The sequence below is a fragment of the Oncorhynchus clarkii genome, chromosome 10 (genome assembly GCF_045791955.1).
Source record: "Oncorhynchus clarkii lewisi isolate Uvic-CL-2024 chromosome 10, UVic_Ocla_1.0, whole genome shotgun sequence".
Lineage (NCBI taxonomy): Eukaryota > Metazoa > Chordata > Actinopteri > Salmoniformes > Salmonidae > Oncorhynchus > Oncorhynchus clarkii.
The window spans coordinates 53,441,003-53,456,049 of record NC_092156.1 but is presented as its reverse complement, the minus strand read 5'-3'; the positions used below and the strand labels follow the sequence as shown (position 1 = coordinate 53,456,049).

General features: G+C 40.2%; 1 protein-coding gene across 1 annotated transcript; it reads left to right on the top strand.

Annotated features, from left to right (window-relative positions):
* The first annotated feature begins 8,434 nt into the window (after positions 1-8,434).
* Positions 8,435-10,850, top strand: LOC139419651 (enamelin). The gene is made up of 7 exons (XM_071169637.1): positions 8,435-8,473; positions 9,063-9,123; positions 9,276-9,299; positions 9,446-9,517; positions 9,678-9,701; positions 9,904-9,999; positions 10,185-10,850. The coding sequence occupies exons 2-7, from the start codon at positions 9,070-9,072 to the stop codon at positions 10,551-10,553; spliced, it is 639 nt and encodes a 212-aa protein (XP_071025738.1). The 5' UTR covers positions 8,435-8,473; positions 9,063-9,069; the 3' UTR covers positions 10,554-10,850.
* Positions 10,851-15,047: the final 4,197 nt, after the last annotated feature.

The window sequence follows — 15,047 nt, the reverse complement described above, 5'->3', positions numbered from 1 at the left end:
AGCATGCATCATTGATATTACAGTGGGCAATAGAGAGTATGGGTGGACATTTATCTGCCTTACAATTTTAATTTAAGCCATGTATTTTAGTAAAGGCAATTAAAGTATGTTTACAAGCAATTACTGAGTTGTTTCCCTGTTAAATGTCATTGTGTGAATTTAAAGAGGAGAATAAGTTATTTGATTAAACAGTTCATTTTATTCATGTTCATTTCAGGTGGACAGTATCGATCGATGGATATCTGTTGATAATAACAATCAATGTCCATTTGTTTATAGTTCCCTCTTACTTTACTGTGAAAGGAGTTACCAGTAACTGTAATTCTTCATGGCCATAAAAGTCTAAAATATATAATAAAGTTTTGAATTTGAACAGTCATATCACAGGGAATAAATTATATTTCCCAGCATTTTTATTTTGTGGGGGCTAAGCTTTATAATAGCCTTTTTTGACTGTAGAATAAGCAAAGAATGTCACTCCAAAATACATTTCACTGCATAGTCCTCCAAATCAACATAAATGTATGGTGTATTGTAGAGTAAGAAAAGCAAACTATAAGTAGGTATTCTGGGTCCTACCAGCCATGTTCAATCAGATGATCGTACAAAATAAACAAATAAGAGAAACATTACCAACAAATCCACTACATGACCAAAAGTATGTGGACACCTGCTCTTCTGGACCTCGCTTTCTGCACAAGGAGATTGTCATGCTGAAACAGGAAAGGGCCTTCCACAAACAGTTGTCACAAAGTTGGAAGCACAGAATCGTCTAGAATGTCCTTGTATGCTGTAGCGTTAAGATTTCCCTTCCCTTTACCTCAGCAGACAAATAATTATTGTCTTTCTGGTCTAGTCATCCTTCTCCTCATCCTCCCCTCCAGGGGCCTACAAGTAAGAACAGGTATATTGTGAGAACACACTCCACTCCTCAAAATAGAAGGAGAGACAGGCACCATCTTTTGAACTCCTTTATGGCTGTTCACCTCACAAGTCGTTGCCTACAATCTTGGATTGTTTACAGCACCCACTATACTACAATCACTTAAAACTTTCTTTCAGGCAGGCCACCAACTGATCAGCCTACCATTCACATTGAATGGTAAAAACTCCCTACATACCAACTCGATACTATCACAAACTGATAAAAATCAGACATAATTCATTGAATGCTCAAGCAGTTAAAGAAACAGCATGTCCAGTCTGTCTACAGGTTCTACAATTCTGCCCTCTATGTACCAAAAAACAGATAAGCCTAGTTTTACCATTTTTATCACATGGTATCTTATCGGACTTGCGGCAGGGGCTGCCTGTTCAAAACTGAATGGGTAGAACTGGAGGACAAGACAGAAGGTAATGTTTAGGAAAGCCCATCTCTATTTCCATCCCTTCTGAGGAAAACCTACTCATGGAGAAGTCAAAGGTTGATACAGTATGTTCCGAGAAGGGTCAGAGTTCAGTGTTAACTCACCACCTTGAGACTAGCTTTACCGGGACCCTGAGGGATGTCACGCTTTGTGAAGCCTTAAGGTGGGAAGAGCTGTGGGACAGAACAGGAACACATCAATCTTTACATTCCATGGCGCGGCGTAAAAGGGGTGGGGGGGGGGGTGCAATGCAAATAAACTGGGTAGCTATTTGATTAGATGTTCAGGAGTCTTGAGGCTTGGGGGTAGAAGCTGTTTAGAAGCCTCTCGAACCTAGACTTGGCGCTCCGGTACCACTTGCAGTGCGTCAGCAGCGAGAACAGTCTATGACTAGGGTGGCTGGAGTCTTTGACAATTTTTAGGTTCTTCCTCTGATACCGCCTGGTATAGAGGTCCTGGATGGCAGGAAGCTTGGCCCCAGTGACGTACTGGGCCGTACACACTACCCTCTGTAGTGCCTTGTGGCCGGAGGCTGAGCAGTTGCCATACCAGGCAGTAATGCAGCCGGTCAGGATTCTCTTGATGGATCTGAGGACCCATGCCAAATTTCTCCTGAGGGGGAATAGGTTGAGTCGTGCCCTTTTCACAACTGTCTTAGTGTGCTTGGAACATGTTAGTTTGTTGGTGATGTGGACACCAAGGAACTTGAAGCTCTCAACCTGCTCCACTACAGCCCCGTCGATGAGAATGGGGGCGTGCTCGGTCCTCCTTTTCCTGTAGTCCACAATCATCTCTTTGTCTTGATCAAACTACGCTGAGCTGTAGTCAATGAATAGCATTCTCGCATATGTGTTTCTTTTGTCCAGGTGTGAAAGGGCAGTGTGGAGCGCAATAGAGATTGCATCATCATAATGAATCGGTAGCGTAAGCTCCTCAAGTGTTCCTCCTCATGAACAAACATTAAACATGCATTGAACAATGAACATCAAACATGTGTCTCTCTTGCTACTCTGTGTGGCTTTTTGAGTCAAATTAATGGTGCATGAGTGAAAGTTGGTTCTCACCTGTGCCTGAGGTGCCTCATACTCAATTAACTGCACTGCCTACGACGGAAGTGGAATCACACTTTCAGCATTACAATACAATTCAATTCACATAAACATCAGCCTGAGTCTCAATTTGTACATAAGAACATATAAATAAGGTATTGTACTTACAGGAGCATAGGGCACTGTGCCGATGACACATGCATAAAGGACAGCAATAGAAATCTTCATTGTAACTGAACATCGACGGAACATTGTTGTTCCGTCGAAAGGGCAGTCAACAATAAACAGTCAAAATCTCTGGCTCTGATTGTACCTCAGGCACAGGTATGGTTCTGACCCACCTCGACAACATCCGGTGAAATTGCTGAGCGCCAAATTCAAAATACAGAAATACTCATAATAAACATTCGATAAAGATACAAGTGTTATACATCGGCTCAAAGATTAACTTCTTATTAATCCAGTCACTGTGTCAGATTTCAAACGGCTTCACGGTGAAAGCATAACATGCGATTATCTGAGGACAGCGCCCCGCTTACAAAAGCATACAAAAATGTTCAAGCCAAGTAGAGGAGTCACGAAAGTCCGAAATAGTGATAAAATTAATCACTTACCTTTGATGATCTTCATCTGGTTGCAGTCACAAGAGTCCCTGTTACACAATACATGTTTGTTTTGTTCGATAAAGTCCCTCGTTATATCCCAAAAACTGTTGTTGGCGCGCTTTGTTCAGTAATCCACTGGCTCAAAGGCGGTCACAACATGCAGACAAATACATCCTAATAGTACCGGTAAAGTTTGTCGAAACCTGTCAAACAATGTTTATAATTCATCCTCAGGTTGTCTATTGTCTAAATAATCGATAATATTTCAACCGGAATATAGCTCTGCTTCATTCTACAGTCCACTGACAAAATGGTCTCATTCTTCCTCATTTTTCAGAAAACAAGCATGAAGCAATGTCTAAAGACTGTTGACTTCTAGTGGAAGCCATAGGAACTGCAATCTGGGTCCTAACCCATTACATACTGTATATGCATTCAATTGAAAAGTACCCATATAAAAAAAATCCCACTTCCTGGATGGATTTTCCTCAGGTTTTCAATTGCCCTATCAGTTCTGTTATACTCACAGTATTATTGTTAACAGTTTTGGAAACTCTAGTGTTTTCTATCCAACTCTACCAATTATATGCAAATCCTAGCTTCTGGGCCTGAGTAACAGGCAGTTTACTTTGGGCACCTCAGTCATCCAAACTTCTGAATCCTGCCCCCTATCCCAAAAAAGTTTTAAATTCTCTTATTTTTTACTTGTTGAGGACTCCAATTTGTTTAATAATTCCAATCTCCAAGCACTGTCTTAAATATTATAATTTTATTGTACCCTTAGATGGAAAATATATTATAATTGTATAATTATTTTATTTTACACAGCACCAAACAAAAAACTCAACACCAAGACACTGACATTTCTCAAAAATGTGTTTACAAGTTGAGCTAAGTCATTCGCTCAACTGTGGAACAACATATCTGTTAGGGAAGATGCAAGTAGTTATCTGAAGATGTTAACTGAATGTGTTGATGGAGTATGGAATATATCATATTTATTCACTCTAGAAACAGACGGGTGTCAACAGCAGGTTTTGATGAGCCAGCAAAATGAATAATACAACTGCATTTTTGAACAAAGGTTTGATTTTGATTAATTATAACGTTCAGAGAATATGCTTCTATCAATTTTTATATAAAAATTTTATGCGATACATAGCATCTTATTATCTGCAAAGTGTTTACAGTGGGGCAAAAAAGTATTGTCAGCCACCAATTGTGCAAGTTCTCCAACTTAAAAAGAGAGAGAGGCCTGTAATTTTCATCATAGGTACACTTCAACTATGACAGACAAAATGAGAAAAAAAATCCAGAAAATCACATTGTAGGATTTTTTATAAATGTATTTGCAAATTATGGTGGGATATCTACAAATGTCTCCAAGCAATCAAGGTCTGCAAAGCACCCAGCCCAGACCTAATACCCCCAGAAACTGTTTTAACATTTTGCCTGCGAGATCAGTACTCCCCTATGTCACGTTCTCAACTCCTCTTCAAGGAGGGCCTAGTTCGTAAACATTGGAAAGAAGTAGTGTTCACCCCTATCCCGACCTGCCCATGTAAAACAACTAAGACAAATCTCTCTGACATCCCAGTTTGCAAAGATTGATGAAGGCTTTGCTCTCCAATTGATACTCAATGACATCTGATACTCAACGACATTGACCACAGACAGTTTGGAAATCTTAATCTTAGGGCTATGCGTCCTGCTAATGGGACAACTTCCGGTGAAGCTGGAGGGCGCGCAATTCAAATAAAAAATCATAAAAATTATGGATATTAAACATTTAGGTAGATACAAGTGTCTTATATCAGTTGAAAGCTTAAATTCTTATTAATCTAACTGCACTGTCCGATTTACAGTAGCCATTACAGCGAAAGCATGCCATGCGATTGTTTGAGGATGGCACCCCGCATTAAAATATTTTTCCACAGGTTTTTCGGCACAGGTTTTATAAATTCACAAATAGTGATTAAATATTCACTTACTTAAAAAAAAAATCTTCCTCTGATTTGTCGTCCAAAGGGTCCCAGCTATAACATGTGGTGTCATTTTGTTAGATAAAACCCTTCTTTATATCCCAAAAAGTCTGTTTAGTTGGCGCCATCGAGTTGAGTAATCCACTCGTTCAACATGCATAGAAAGGAATCCAAGAATTTACCGCTAAACTTTGTTAAAATAAATCAAAATATGTTTTGATTGACTCCTCAGACACCCTAAAATGTCACCAAACTATAATATTTCATACGGAAAGAAGTATGTTCAATAGGAAACTGATATTAGCAGGTGCATCTTGTCTTAATCGCACGCCCAAACACGAATTTCCAAGACTGTGTCCTTGTACTAAAACTGTTCTTTCTCATTCGTTTTGGAAGAAACAAGCCTTGAACCTTGAACATAGAGTGCAGACACCCTGTGGAATCCATAGGAATTGCATACTGGGAGCCAGATTTCATTATTTCCCTATACTTTCCATTGTAAGAGCATGGGCTCTCAAAATAAAAACATTCTGGTTGGTTTTTCTTTGGATTTTCTCCTACCATATCTATTGTGTTATAGGCTCCTACACTATTTTAACATTTCTACGAACTTCAAAGTGTTTTCGCTCCAATGGTATCAATTATATGCATATTCTGGCTTCAGGGCCTGAGCAACAGACATTATACTTTGGGCATGTCAGTCAGGCAGAAATTGAGAAAAAAGTCAACCACCCATCCCCTGCTTATTGATAACCACAGATTTCAGCAAAGCATTTGACAGCAAAGCATTTAATCAAATGCCTACTTGCATTGTGTGCCCTCCTCCCAACCACTCTTTTTTACACTGCTGCTACTCTATGTTCATCATATATGCATAGTCACTTTAACTATACATTCATGTACATCCTAACTCAATTGGGCCAACCAACCAGTGCTCCCGCACATTGGCTAACCGGGCTATCTGCATTGTATCTCACCCACCACCTGCCAATCCCCTCTTTTACGTTACTGCTACTCTCTGTTCATCATATATGCATAGTCACATAGTTTAAACATATCCACATGTACTGTACATACTACATCAATCAGCCTGCCTAACCAGTATGTAGCCTAGCTACTGTTAGAGCCTCGCTACTGTATATAGCCTGTCTTTTTACTGTTGTTTTATTTCTTTACCTACCTATTGTTCCCCTAATACCTTTTTTGGCGCACGTGACAAATAAACTTTGATTTGATTTGATTTGACAGGGTTAACCACACTATTGTCATCAAAAAAGATCCTGTCAATGGGGGTGAGGCCTGAAATAGCCCCATGGATTTGTGACTTTATCTGATAGGAGACAACAGGTGTGCAATCGTGCTGCCCTATCTGAATGAGAGTCCCTCACATGTGGGGTAGCACATGGGATCATCCCTTGCCCAATCGTTTTCCTTGCCCTCATCAATAATGGTGCCAATGTGTGGAAATATCTTGATGACATGAATCTTCTTGAAACCAGGAAACCAGCATCAATGCAAATGCACTGGATGAGCACATTACCTGGACCGCTTCCAATGACATGCTCCTCAAGGAGAAGAAATGTGTAGTGATGCATGTCACCTCTAAAACCCCACTCCCTGCACCATCCTTCTTCATCAATGGTGTCCCCCTGTTAAGGCTAGGGCTGATTGCAAGGTTTTTCTGCTAACCTACAAAGCATTACATGGGCTTGCTCCTACCTATCTCTCCGATTTGGTCCTGCCATACACACAATTACGGTCCCAAGATGCAGGCTTCCTTATTGTCTCTAGAATTTCAAGCAAACAGCTGGAGGAAGGGCTTTCTCCTATAGAGCTCAATTTTTATGGAATGGTCTGCCTATAATTTTTATGGAATGGTCTGCCTGTCCATGTGAGAGACGCAGACTCGGTCTTGACCTTTAAATCTTTATTGAAGAATAATCTCTTCAGTCGTTCCTATGATTGAGTGTAGTCTGGCCCAGGGGTGTGAAGGTGAATGGAAAGGCACTGGAGCGACGAACCACCCTTGCTCTCTCTGCCTGGCTGGTTCCCCTCTCTCCACCGGGATTCTCTGCCTCTAACCTTATTACGGGGGCTGAGTCACTGGCTTACTGGTGCTTCACAAAACTGATCAATGCACACCCCATACTCTATAGCCCAGGGGCCTTAGAAATGTCTACGTAAGAACTTCAACAATGTATTTTCTAATGCTGCCACCCCAAACCTTGTCTTTGTAGTATTTGTTACATATATTGCGTATTTTAACGCTGTATTATATTATAAGTGTTTTGCTATTTTAGGATTTTACTATTTGATAATTATTTATGATTAATGATATGATTGTAAATTGGTGTACAATTCAGTCTATGACTGCAAGAAACCAATAAAACCTACTACAAATAGAGTATTGTGACCAGGTGTGAAAATACAGTGAAGTGGAAGAGAACTGTTATGTTTAGTAAGGTACAAAGTCATAGACATGCTGTGGCAGTCCTCTTAATTTGACTACAAGGCACCCACTTTCACAACCTCCCTCTTCCTTCAGCACAATAGTCTTTTTCAGCTCTAGACAAAGCAGAAAGCAACAAGTTGCCAAGATTCTTATCATATCTCCATGAAGTCTCACAGCTCAGCATATTCTTAAGTGGCATGTGTGTATGTTATGGATTGTGGAATGTTTAGAATACTGTACCTGATTATCACACATTGATGTAACTCCTCTTATCTGATTTGGTCCACACCACCATCACGGCTAACCTAACCTTTACATCCAACATTCAAAATACCCTTGTGCATCTGTGATATGAATCAGACATGCCCTAAGCAATGAAGAGGGAAAAACCTGTTAAAAATATCACTGTGTTCACAACAACGACAAAAGAGAAGGATTGATGTTTAATATCTCTCTGCACCATCAGTGTGTTCGAGTCAGTGTGTTGACAGACTGTTCATTAAAAATGTTAAAGGAATGTACACTTTTGAGCTCCAATATCTATCAAGGCCTTTGTTCTGAGTTTGATTGACTTGGCACTACCCCTTCTGCCTTTATGGAGATAATTGCCCTATTGCTAACAGGCTGTGAGAACTTTTAAGTCCCAAAAGAGATATTTTATTAATGTAACCATGAGAGATACACTCGATTGATGCCCTCTACTTTAGTTTGAGAATCTTTTCAAGTTTGGGGTTTACTTGGGAGGAGGGGGGGGGGGGTGTGGTGTGGTAAGCATAATTGCACGGTGTGTAATTAAAGATAATAGGGGCATTAAGACTCCACGTCTTACTTGAGTTTTGAAGAGAAAGGAGATTTCATCAAACAACAGTGGCATGCACATTTGTTTCGGGGTGGAAAGACCTGATTGGTTGTCGCAGGTGGTTCCAGAGTATAAATTGACTTTGAGTGAGAAATTATGTAGTTCATTCTTTCCCACATCAAGACCACTGCTTCACTTGCTCCTGATACTAAGACAAAGGTGAGATTCTAGATTTCCATTTCACAGTATACAGAAAAGTATACCGTTTACAGTTTGGGAGAAAGCTTTTGTTTTGCTGTATTATTATATCACAGACTACTTACATTACATTATTGAATACTTTTAAGCATATATTTAAGAAACTGCTGCTGAAAATGAATGTTGTTCTGCAAGTAATATTTTTCTCAAAATAAAATGCACCCTTGTTTCAATACCTTTCAATGCCTCACCTTGTGAGGATGAGGGCGCATTTTTCTAAAATGTTTTTTTGAGATTGGAGAACACATTGGTAGGGATCTTTTTACAATTTCTCCATACAGAATCTTTCCTGATCATTAATTTCCCCTCAACTTTGTTGCACCGGCTTCGAGGGCATTACCACTTAATTATGGGGCTACTTTTTTGCGAGAAAACAATAAAACAATACTACTCTGAGCAATTGTATTAGTATGAAAGAATATAATTTCCCATTTTTTTGGTTTTGGAGCATACGATATTTGTATTCATTTTATACAGTATTTTCTGCTCATTTTTATCAAGGGTGCCAATCATTTTGGACCTGACCGTATATCCTCTTTCTCTGTTTAAGGATCAAGATGATATCTGTGGTGCTATTGATGTGCCTGCTGGGCTTCTCCCTGGCTGCTCCAGTAAGTCTCCAAACCCAGACCATGTTGTTTACATTCTAATTTAATCGTTTTATGCTTGAGCTTCAATTGTACGCTGGTGTTCTCTTGATGTTGATATAAGTCTGTGTGTTGACTGGATGATGATTATCAAAATGCTGTGTTGTGCCTTGCAGACTCCTGATAGTGGAAGCGATGAGGTAGGTGGATTTCAGTTTCGACATCTCTTAACAACATCATGCAATCATCATGTCACGTCATGTCATGGACATGGAAAAGGGGTTTCAATTACCTTAACTACTACCTTAATGACATGTTTGGTTCCACATCTGGTATTTCCCAGCAGGTTGCAGCACATGCCAACGAGGCCCTGAGATGGATGGAGCTCTACAGAATGTATGGTTCCCTCGGACAACTGGTTAGAGGGCAGCCATTTTGCTTCGGATTTAACTTGCACAACATGTTAGACATATAACAACTTTCAATGGAATAAAAGGAAGATAATGGAATAATTAGCTCTGTATATCAACCATATCAGTGATCATCTAATCAATTTAATTATTTTCTTTCCTCCGAAGGCTGCACCAGCTCAGCCCCCAATGGTAAATGTTGCTTTTAGAAACTCTTTAAAAAACTGTAGATGCATGCTGTAGAAAGATTCTTATCATAAACATCCCTAGCTTTTCTAACACTTCTATCACTCCTTGCGAGACTCAAGACTCAATACCCTGTTTTAGAGCTGATAGTGACACCATAATGTTGTCTGAAAACTCTTATGGACTGAACCATTTGTGGTGTGAACAGTTGAATGCACCTGCTGCAGCCCCTGCTGCCCCAGCTCAAGACCCCAAATTCTTCTACCCACCATCACCAATGAACTCAGATGAAGAGGCCCCAGTGGTGAGCTCATGGTCCTTTAAATCAGTTTGAATTAATCTGCTAACTTGTTAAAAAGCATCAGTGGGTTCCTCTCCATCTCTCTAAGAGAAGAGATAAGAATTACTGTAATATAATGCTTACAAATGTGTTCATTGTGATGTGAGCGTGTGTTCAACCCCTTCTCATGCTCATTATCCCTCTTTCAGCCCCGCTATGGCGGCTATGGCAGATATTATCCCTATCCTGGCCTGGCTGCCCCTGCTGCCCCTGCCGTCCCTCTGAACTCTGACGAGGTTGGAGAGGACGAGGCTGCCACTGAAGCCGAGGCTGAGCCAGCAGTGGACCACGCAGCTGAGGAACCTGCAGTTGTGGATACCGCCGCCCCAGTAGACCCAGCTGATGCAGCCCCTGTCGACCCAGCCGTGGATGTACCTATCGATGTTGTTATACCCGCTGCCGTCGACATCCCTGCCACCGTTGCCACTGACATCGTTGTCGTCGATCCTGCTCTCATAGCGCCAATCGACACCATCGTGGTGGCTGGGCCTTTAGACCCTACCCTCCCTGTTATGTAGGCACCACAGCAATGGTTGCCAGCCTGCTCTTGTGTTGAGCCAGGGAGACATTCCCTGTCATAGTCATAGTAACACAAAGGCAGAACCAATATTGATGGGAAAAAGGCAGGGTAGGAGCGGCGAGGTCTATGTTATGGCTACTTGAATAGGGACTGAAATGGAATTTGGCAAATCTCTGTGAACCTCTATGTGTGAATGAGCCTGTACTGTCATTGTGCAGTCAAAAAAAAATATGATGATTCAGTCTTTTCTCTTTGTGCTTTTTTCATTCATTAAATAAAAATGCCTGTTGAGATACTGCACTTGATGCTCTTTTTTTATCAGCAGAAGAATTTATGTTTTATGATGTGATACTTCACATTACTTTGGAACAAGAGACAAGATGTGTACTCCATTTACCCCATTTCAATTGTCCCACTGTCAAGCCACGTACTCCTTAGATAATATTTTTTTTGCAGTCTAATAAATCCAGTTTAGTATAGACCATCACAGAGAAATTCATTATTTCATTCAGGCAGGTCTTTAAAAAACATTATCATACTAAAATAAAGTATTTCAAAAGAACATGCAGTGCCGTGCAAAAGTATTCATCCCCCTTGGCATTTATCCTATTTTGTTGCATTACAACCTGGAATTAAATTGATGTAATTTAAATTTAAATTTCATGTAATGGACATGCACAAATTAGGGAAGTGAAATAAAAATGTAAACAACATTTAAGAAATGAAAAGTGGTGCGTACATATGTATTCACCCACTTTGCTATGAAGCCCCTAAATAAGATATTGTGCAACCAATTACCTTCATAAGTCACATAATTAGTTAGATTGCACACAGGTGGACTTCATTTAAGTGTCACATGATCTGTCACATGATCTCAATATATATATATATATATATACACCTGTTCTGTTCTGAAAGGCCCCAGAGTCTGCAACACCAATAAGCAAGGGGCACCACCAAGCGGCACCATGAAGACCAAGGAGCTCTCCAAACAGGTCAGGGACAATGTTGTGGAGAAGTACAGATCAGGGTGGGTTATAAAAGAATATCGGAAACTTTGAACATCCCAAGGAGCACCATTAAATCCACTATTTAAAAAAGGAAAGAATATGGCACCACAACAAACCTGCCAAGAGAGGGCTGCCCACCAAAACTCATGGCGGAGATTGGAGTATCAGTCCATAGGAACACTTTAAGTCGTACACTCTACAGAGCTGAGCTTTACAGAAAAAAGCCATTGCTTGAAGATAGAAATAAGCAAACGCATTTGGTGTTCCCCAAAAGGCATGTGGGAGACTCCCCAACCACATAGAAGAAGGTACTCTGGTCAGATGAGACTAAAATTGAGCTATATGGCCATCAAGGAAAATGCTATGTCTGCCGCAAACCCAACACCTCTCATCACCCCGAGAGTACCATCCCCACAGTGAAGCATGGTGGTAGCAGCATCATGCTGTGGAGATGTTTTTCATCAGCAGGGACTGGGAAACTGGTCAGAATTGAAGGAATGATGGATGGTGCTCAATACAGGGCAATTCTTGAGGGAAACCTGTTTCAGTCTTCCAGAGATTTGAGACTGGGACGGAGGTTCACCTTTCAGCAGGAGAATGACCCTAAGCATACTGCTAAAGCAACACTCGCGTGATTTAAGGGGAAACATTTACATGTCTTGGTATGGCCTAGTCAAAGCCCAGACCTCAATCCAATTGAGAATCTGTGGGATGACATAAAGATTGCTGTACTGCTGGAGGGGGGAAATAGTTATGCACGCTCAAGTGTTTTTTGTTGTTGTCTTATTTCCTGTTTGTTTCACAAATAAAAATATTTTGCATCTTCAAACTGGTAGGCATGTTGTTTAAATCAAATGATACAAAACCCCCAAAAATACATTTTATTTCCAGGTTGTATGGCAACAAAATAGGAAAAATACCAAAGATTTGTTTGGCAAATGTTGTTTTGGAAAATGTGTCAATGGTGTATTGGAGGGGAAGTCAGGTGCAGGAGAGCAGAGTATAATGAATAGGCACACTTTTATTAAAGTTCCAAAAACGAGAGCACGACATAAATCAAACGCGCTCAAAAAACGGAACAGAAAAGTAAAGCGCGTAAACTAACACCACATAACATGAAACAATTACACACAAAACATGATGGGAAACAGAGGGTTAAATACAAGTAGATTGATTTGGGAGATGAAGACCATGTGTGTATGGAAACAAGACAAGACAAATGGATATATGAAAAATTGAGCGGTGATGGCTAGAAAGCTGGTGACGTTGATCAGCGGACGCCGCCCGAACAAGGAAAGGAGCCGACTTAGGTGGAAGTTGTGTCAAAATGTAGGTGTTAGAAACTTTAGATTTTGCTCCTTCCGATGATCTATAGAAAACAAAACATCTGGATTGAATGCATTTGAAAATATATTTTGGCCTTGACTTTGAACTTGATTAACGACACTGCGATTGACTCAGCCAGTCAATTAAATGCGAGGTAATTAAATGCATCAAATTCTGGGGTGGGGCTTGACAATGGGTCAATTAGCACATATCCATATCTTACTTAAAGTGATAGTTCACAGAAAATACAAGGGAAGGTAACAAGATAAGATGATTTGGACAAAATATGCTAATATTGGGGATATTGACTAGCATTTGCAGACAATAGCCAGATGAACGTAAACAACGCATGGATTACTATCTTACACTTTCTGTAAACTACATGGTAAGAACACTGATATCTAATTTTGTATTTTGGGTGAACTATCACTTTAAACCCTCAGTCTGTGAGGAGCATAGGTCATCCAGTTAATAAATAGTAAAAAACAAACCTGTCTTCCAGCTTGTTTTATCTCATCATAGACAGTATCATGTTCATTGGGCTTTGTTACTAGGCACAGTCTGCAGATAAGTGTCTGGTCTGTTCTGCAGAACACCTCTAAAACTCTGTGGTGCTCCTGGCAGAACCTCTGCCTTGGGTTTTCCGGTCACCTCCAACAGTGTGTGTTTTTATACATACTTTGTAGGGTACTTTGTAGTGGTGTTTAACCTTTTACTAAATCAGGGTCACACAGTGTTTCTTGGTAGTCTTAAACAAATCTACTTTGAAACAAAAGTATACACCTCACTCACATGGTTATGGGCAAAAGAAAAAGAAGACGTGTACCATGTCAGATATAGAGTTGAAAAGTATTACATTTTGAGTTTGCATCCCAATATTACACTTTATATACATCACAGAAGACAAACATAACAACACCGATTGACATAGAAACACCAGATTTGCCACCAGAGCTCTTTATAGGACACATCACTGCACTCTATACTCTGTAACTGGATCATCGCTGTATACCTGTCACAAGACCCACTGGTTGATGCTAATTTATAAAACCCTTTTAGGCCTCACTCTCCCATTTCTGAGATATCTACTGCAGCCATCATCCTCCCCGTTCTGCCAGTCACATTCTGTTACAGGTCCCCAATGCACAGACATCTTTTCAGTTCGCTGCAGCTAGCGACTGGAACGAGCTGAAAAAAAACACCCAAACTGGGCAGTTTTGTCTCATTCTCTTCATTCAAAGACTCAAATCATGGACACTCTGACAGTTGTGGCTGCTTTGCGTGATGCATTGTTCTCTATCTTCTTGCCCTTTGTGCTGTTGTTTCTGCCCAATAATGTTTACCCTGTTTTGAGCTGCTACCATGTTGTGCTGTTGCCATGTTGTGTTGCTACAATGCTGTTTTGTCATGTGTTGCTGTCTTGCTATGTTGTTGTCTTAGGTCTCTCTTTATGTGGTGTTGTGTTGTCTTTCTTGTTGTGACGTATTTTGTGTCCTATATTTATATTGCATGTATTTTTTTTTCCAAAGGCTACACAGAAATATAACAGCTCTCACAATCTTCTTATTATCAATTTCTGTCAACCAATCATCAGTCATTTGTGTCAGTGCAGTACATGTTGAGTGTCCTTCTCTATAAGCCTGTTGTTGATTTGATTAGTTTGACAATAACGTTTCCACCTCAAACTTGCAATGCTTTTCTTTTATTATTCATTTTTTTAAACATGAGCCTAAGTTTGCCCATTTTGTCATTTACGTATTTGCATTTTTATTGATTATGGATCCCCATTATCTACTCTTCCTGGGGTCCAGCAGAATTAAGGCAGTTATGCAATTTTTAAAACATTACAATACATTCACTACATAATTCACAACACACTAGGTGCGTGCCCTCAGGCCCATACAACACTACCACATATCTACAACACAAAATCCACATGTACCTGTATGTATAATGCGTATGTTATCATGTGTGTTCATGCATGTGTCTGTGCCTATGTTTGTGTTACTTCACAGTCCCTGCTGGTCCATAACATGTATTTTTACCTGCTTTCTAAATCTGATTCTACAGCTTGCATCAGTTACCTGATGTGGAATAGAGTTCCATGTAGTTATGGCTCTATGTAGTACTGTGCACCTCCCATAGTCTGTTCTGTA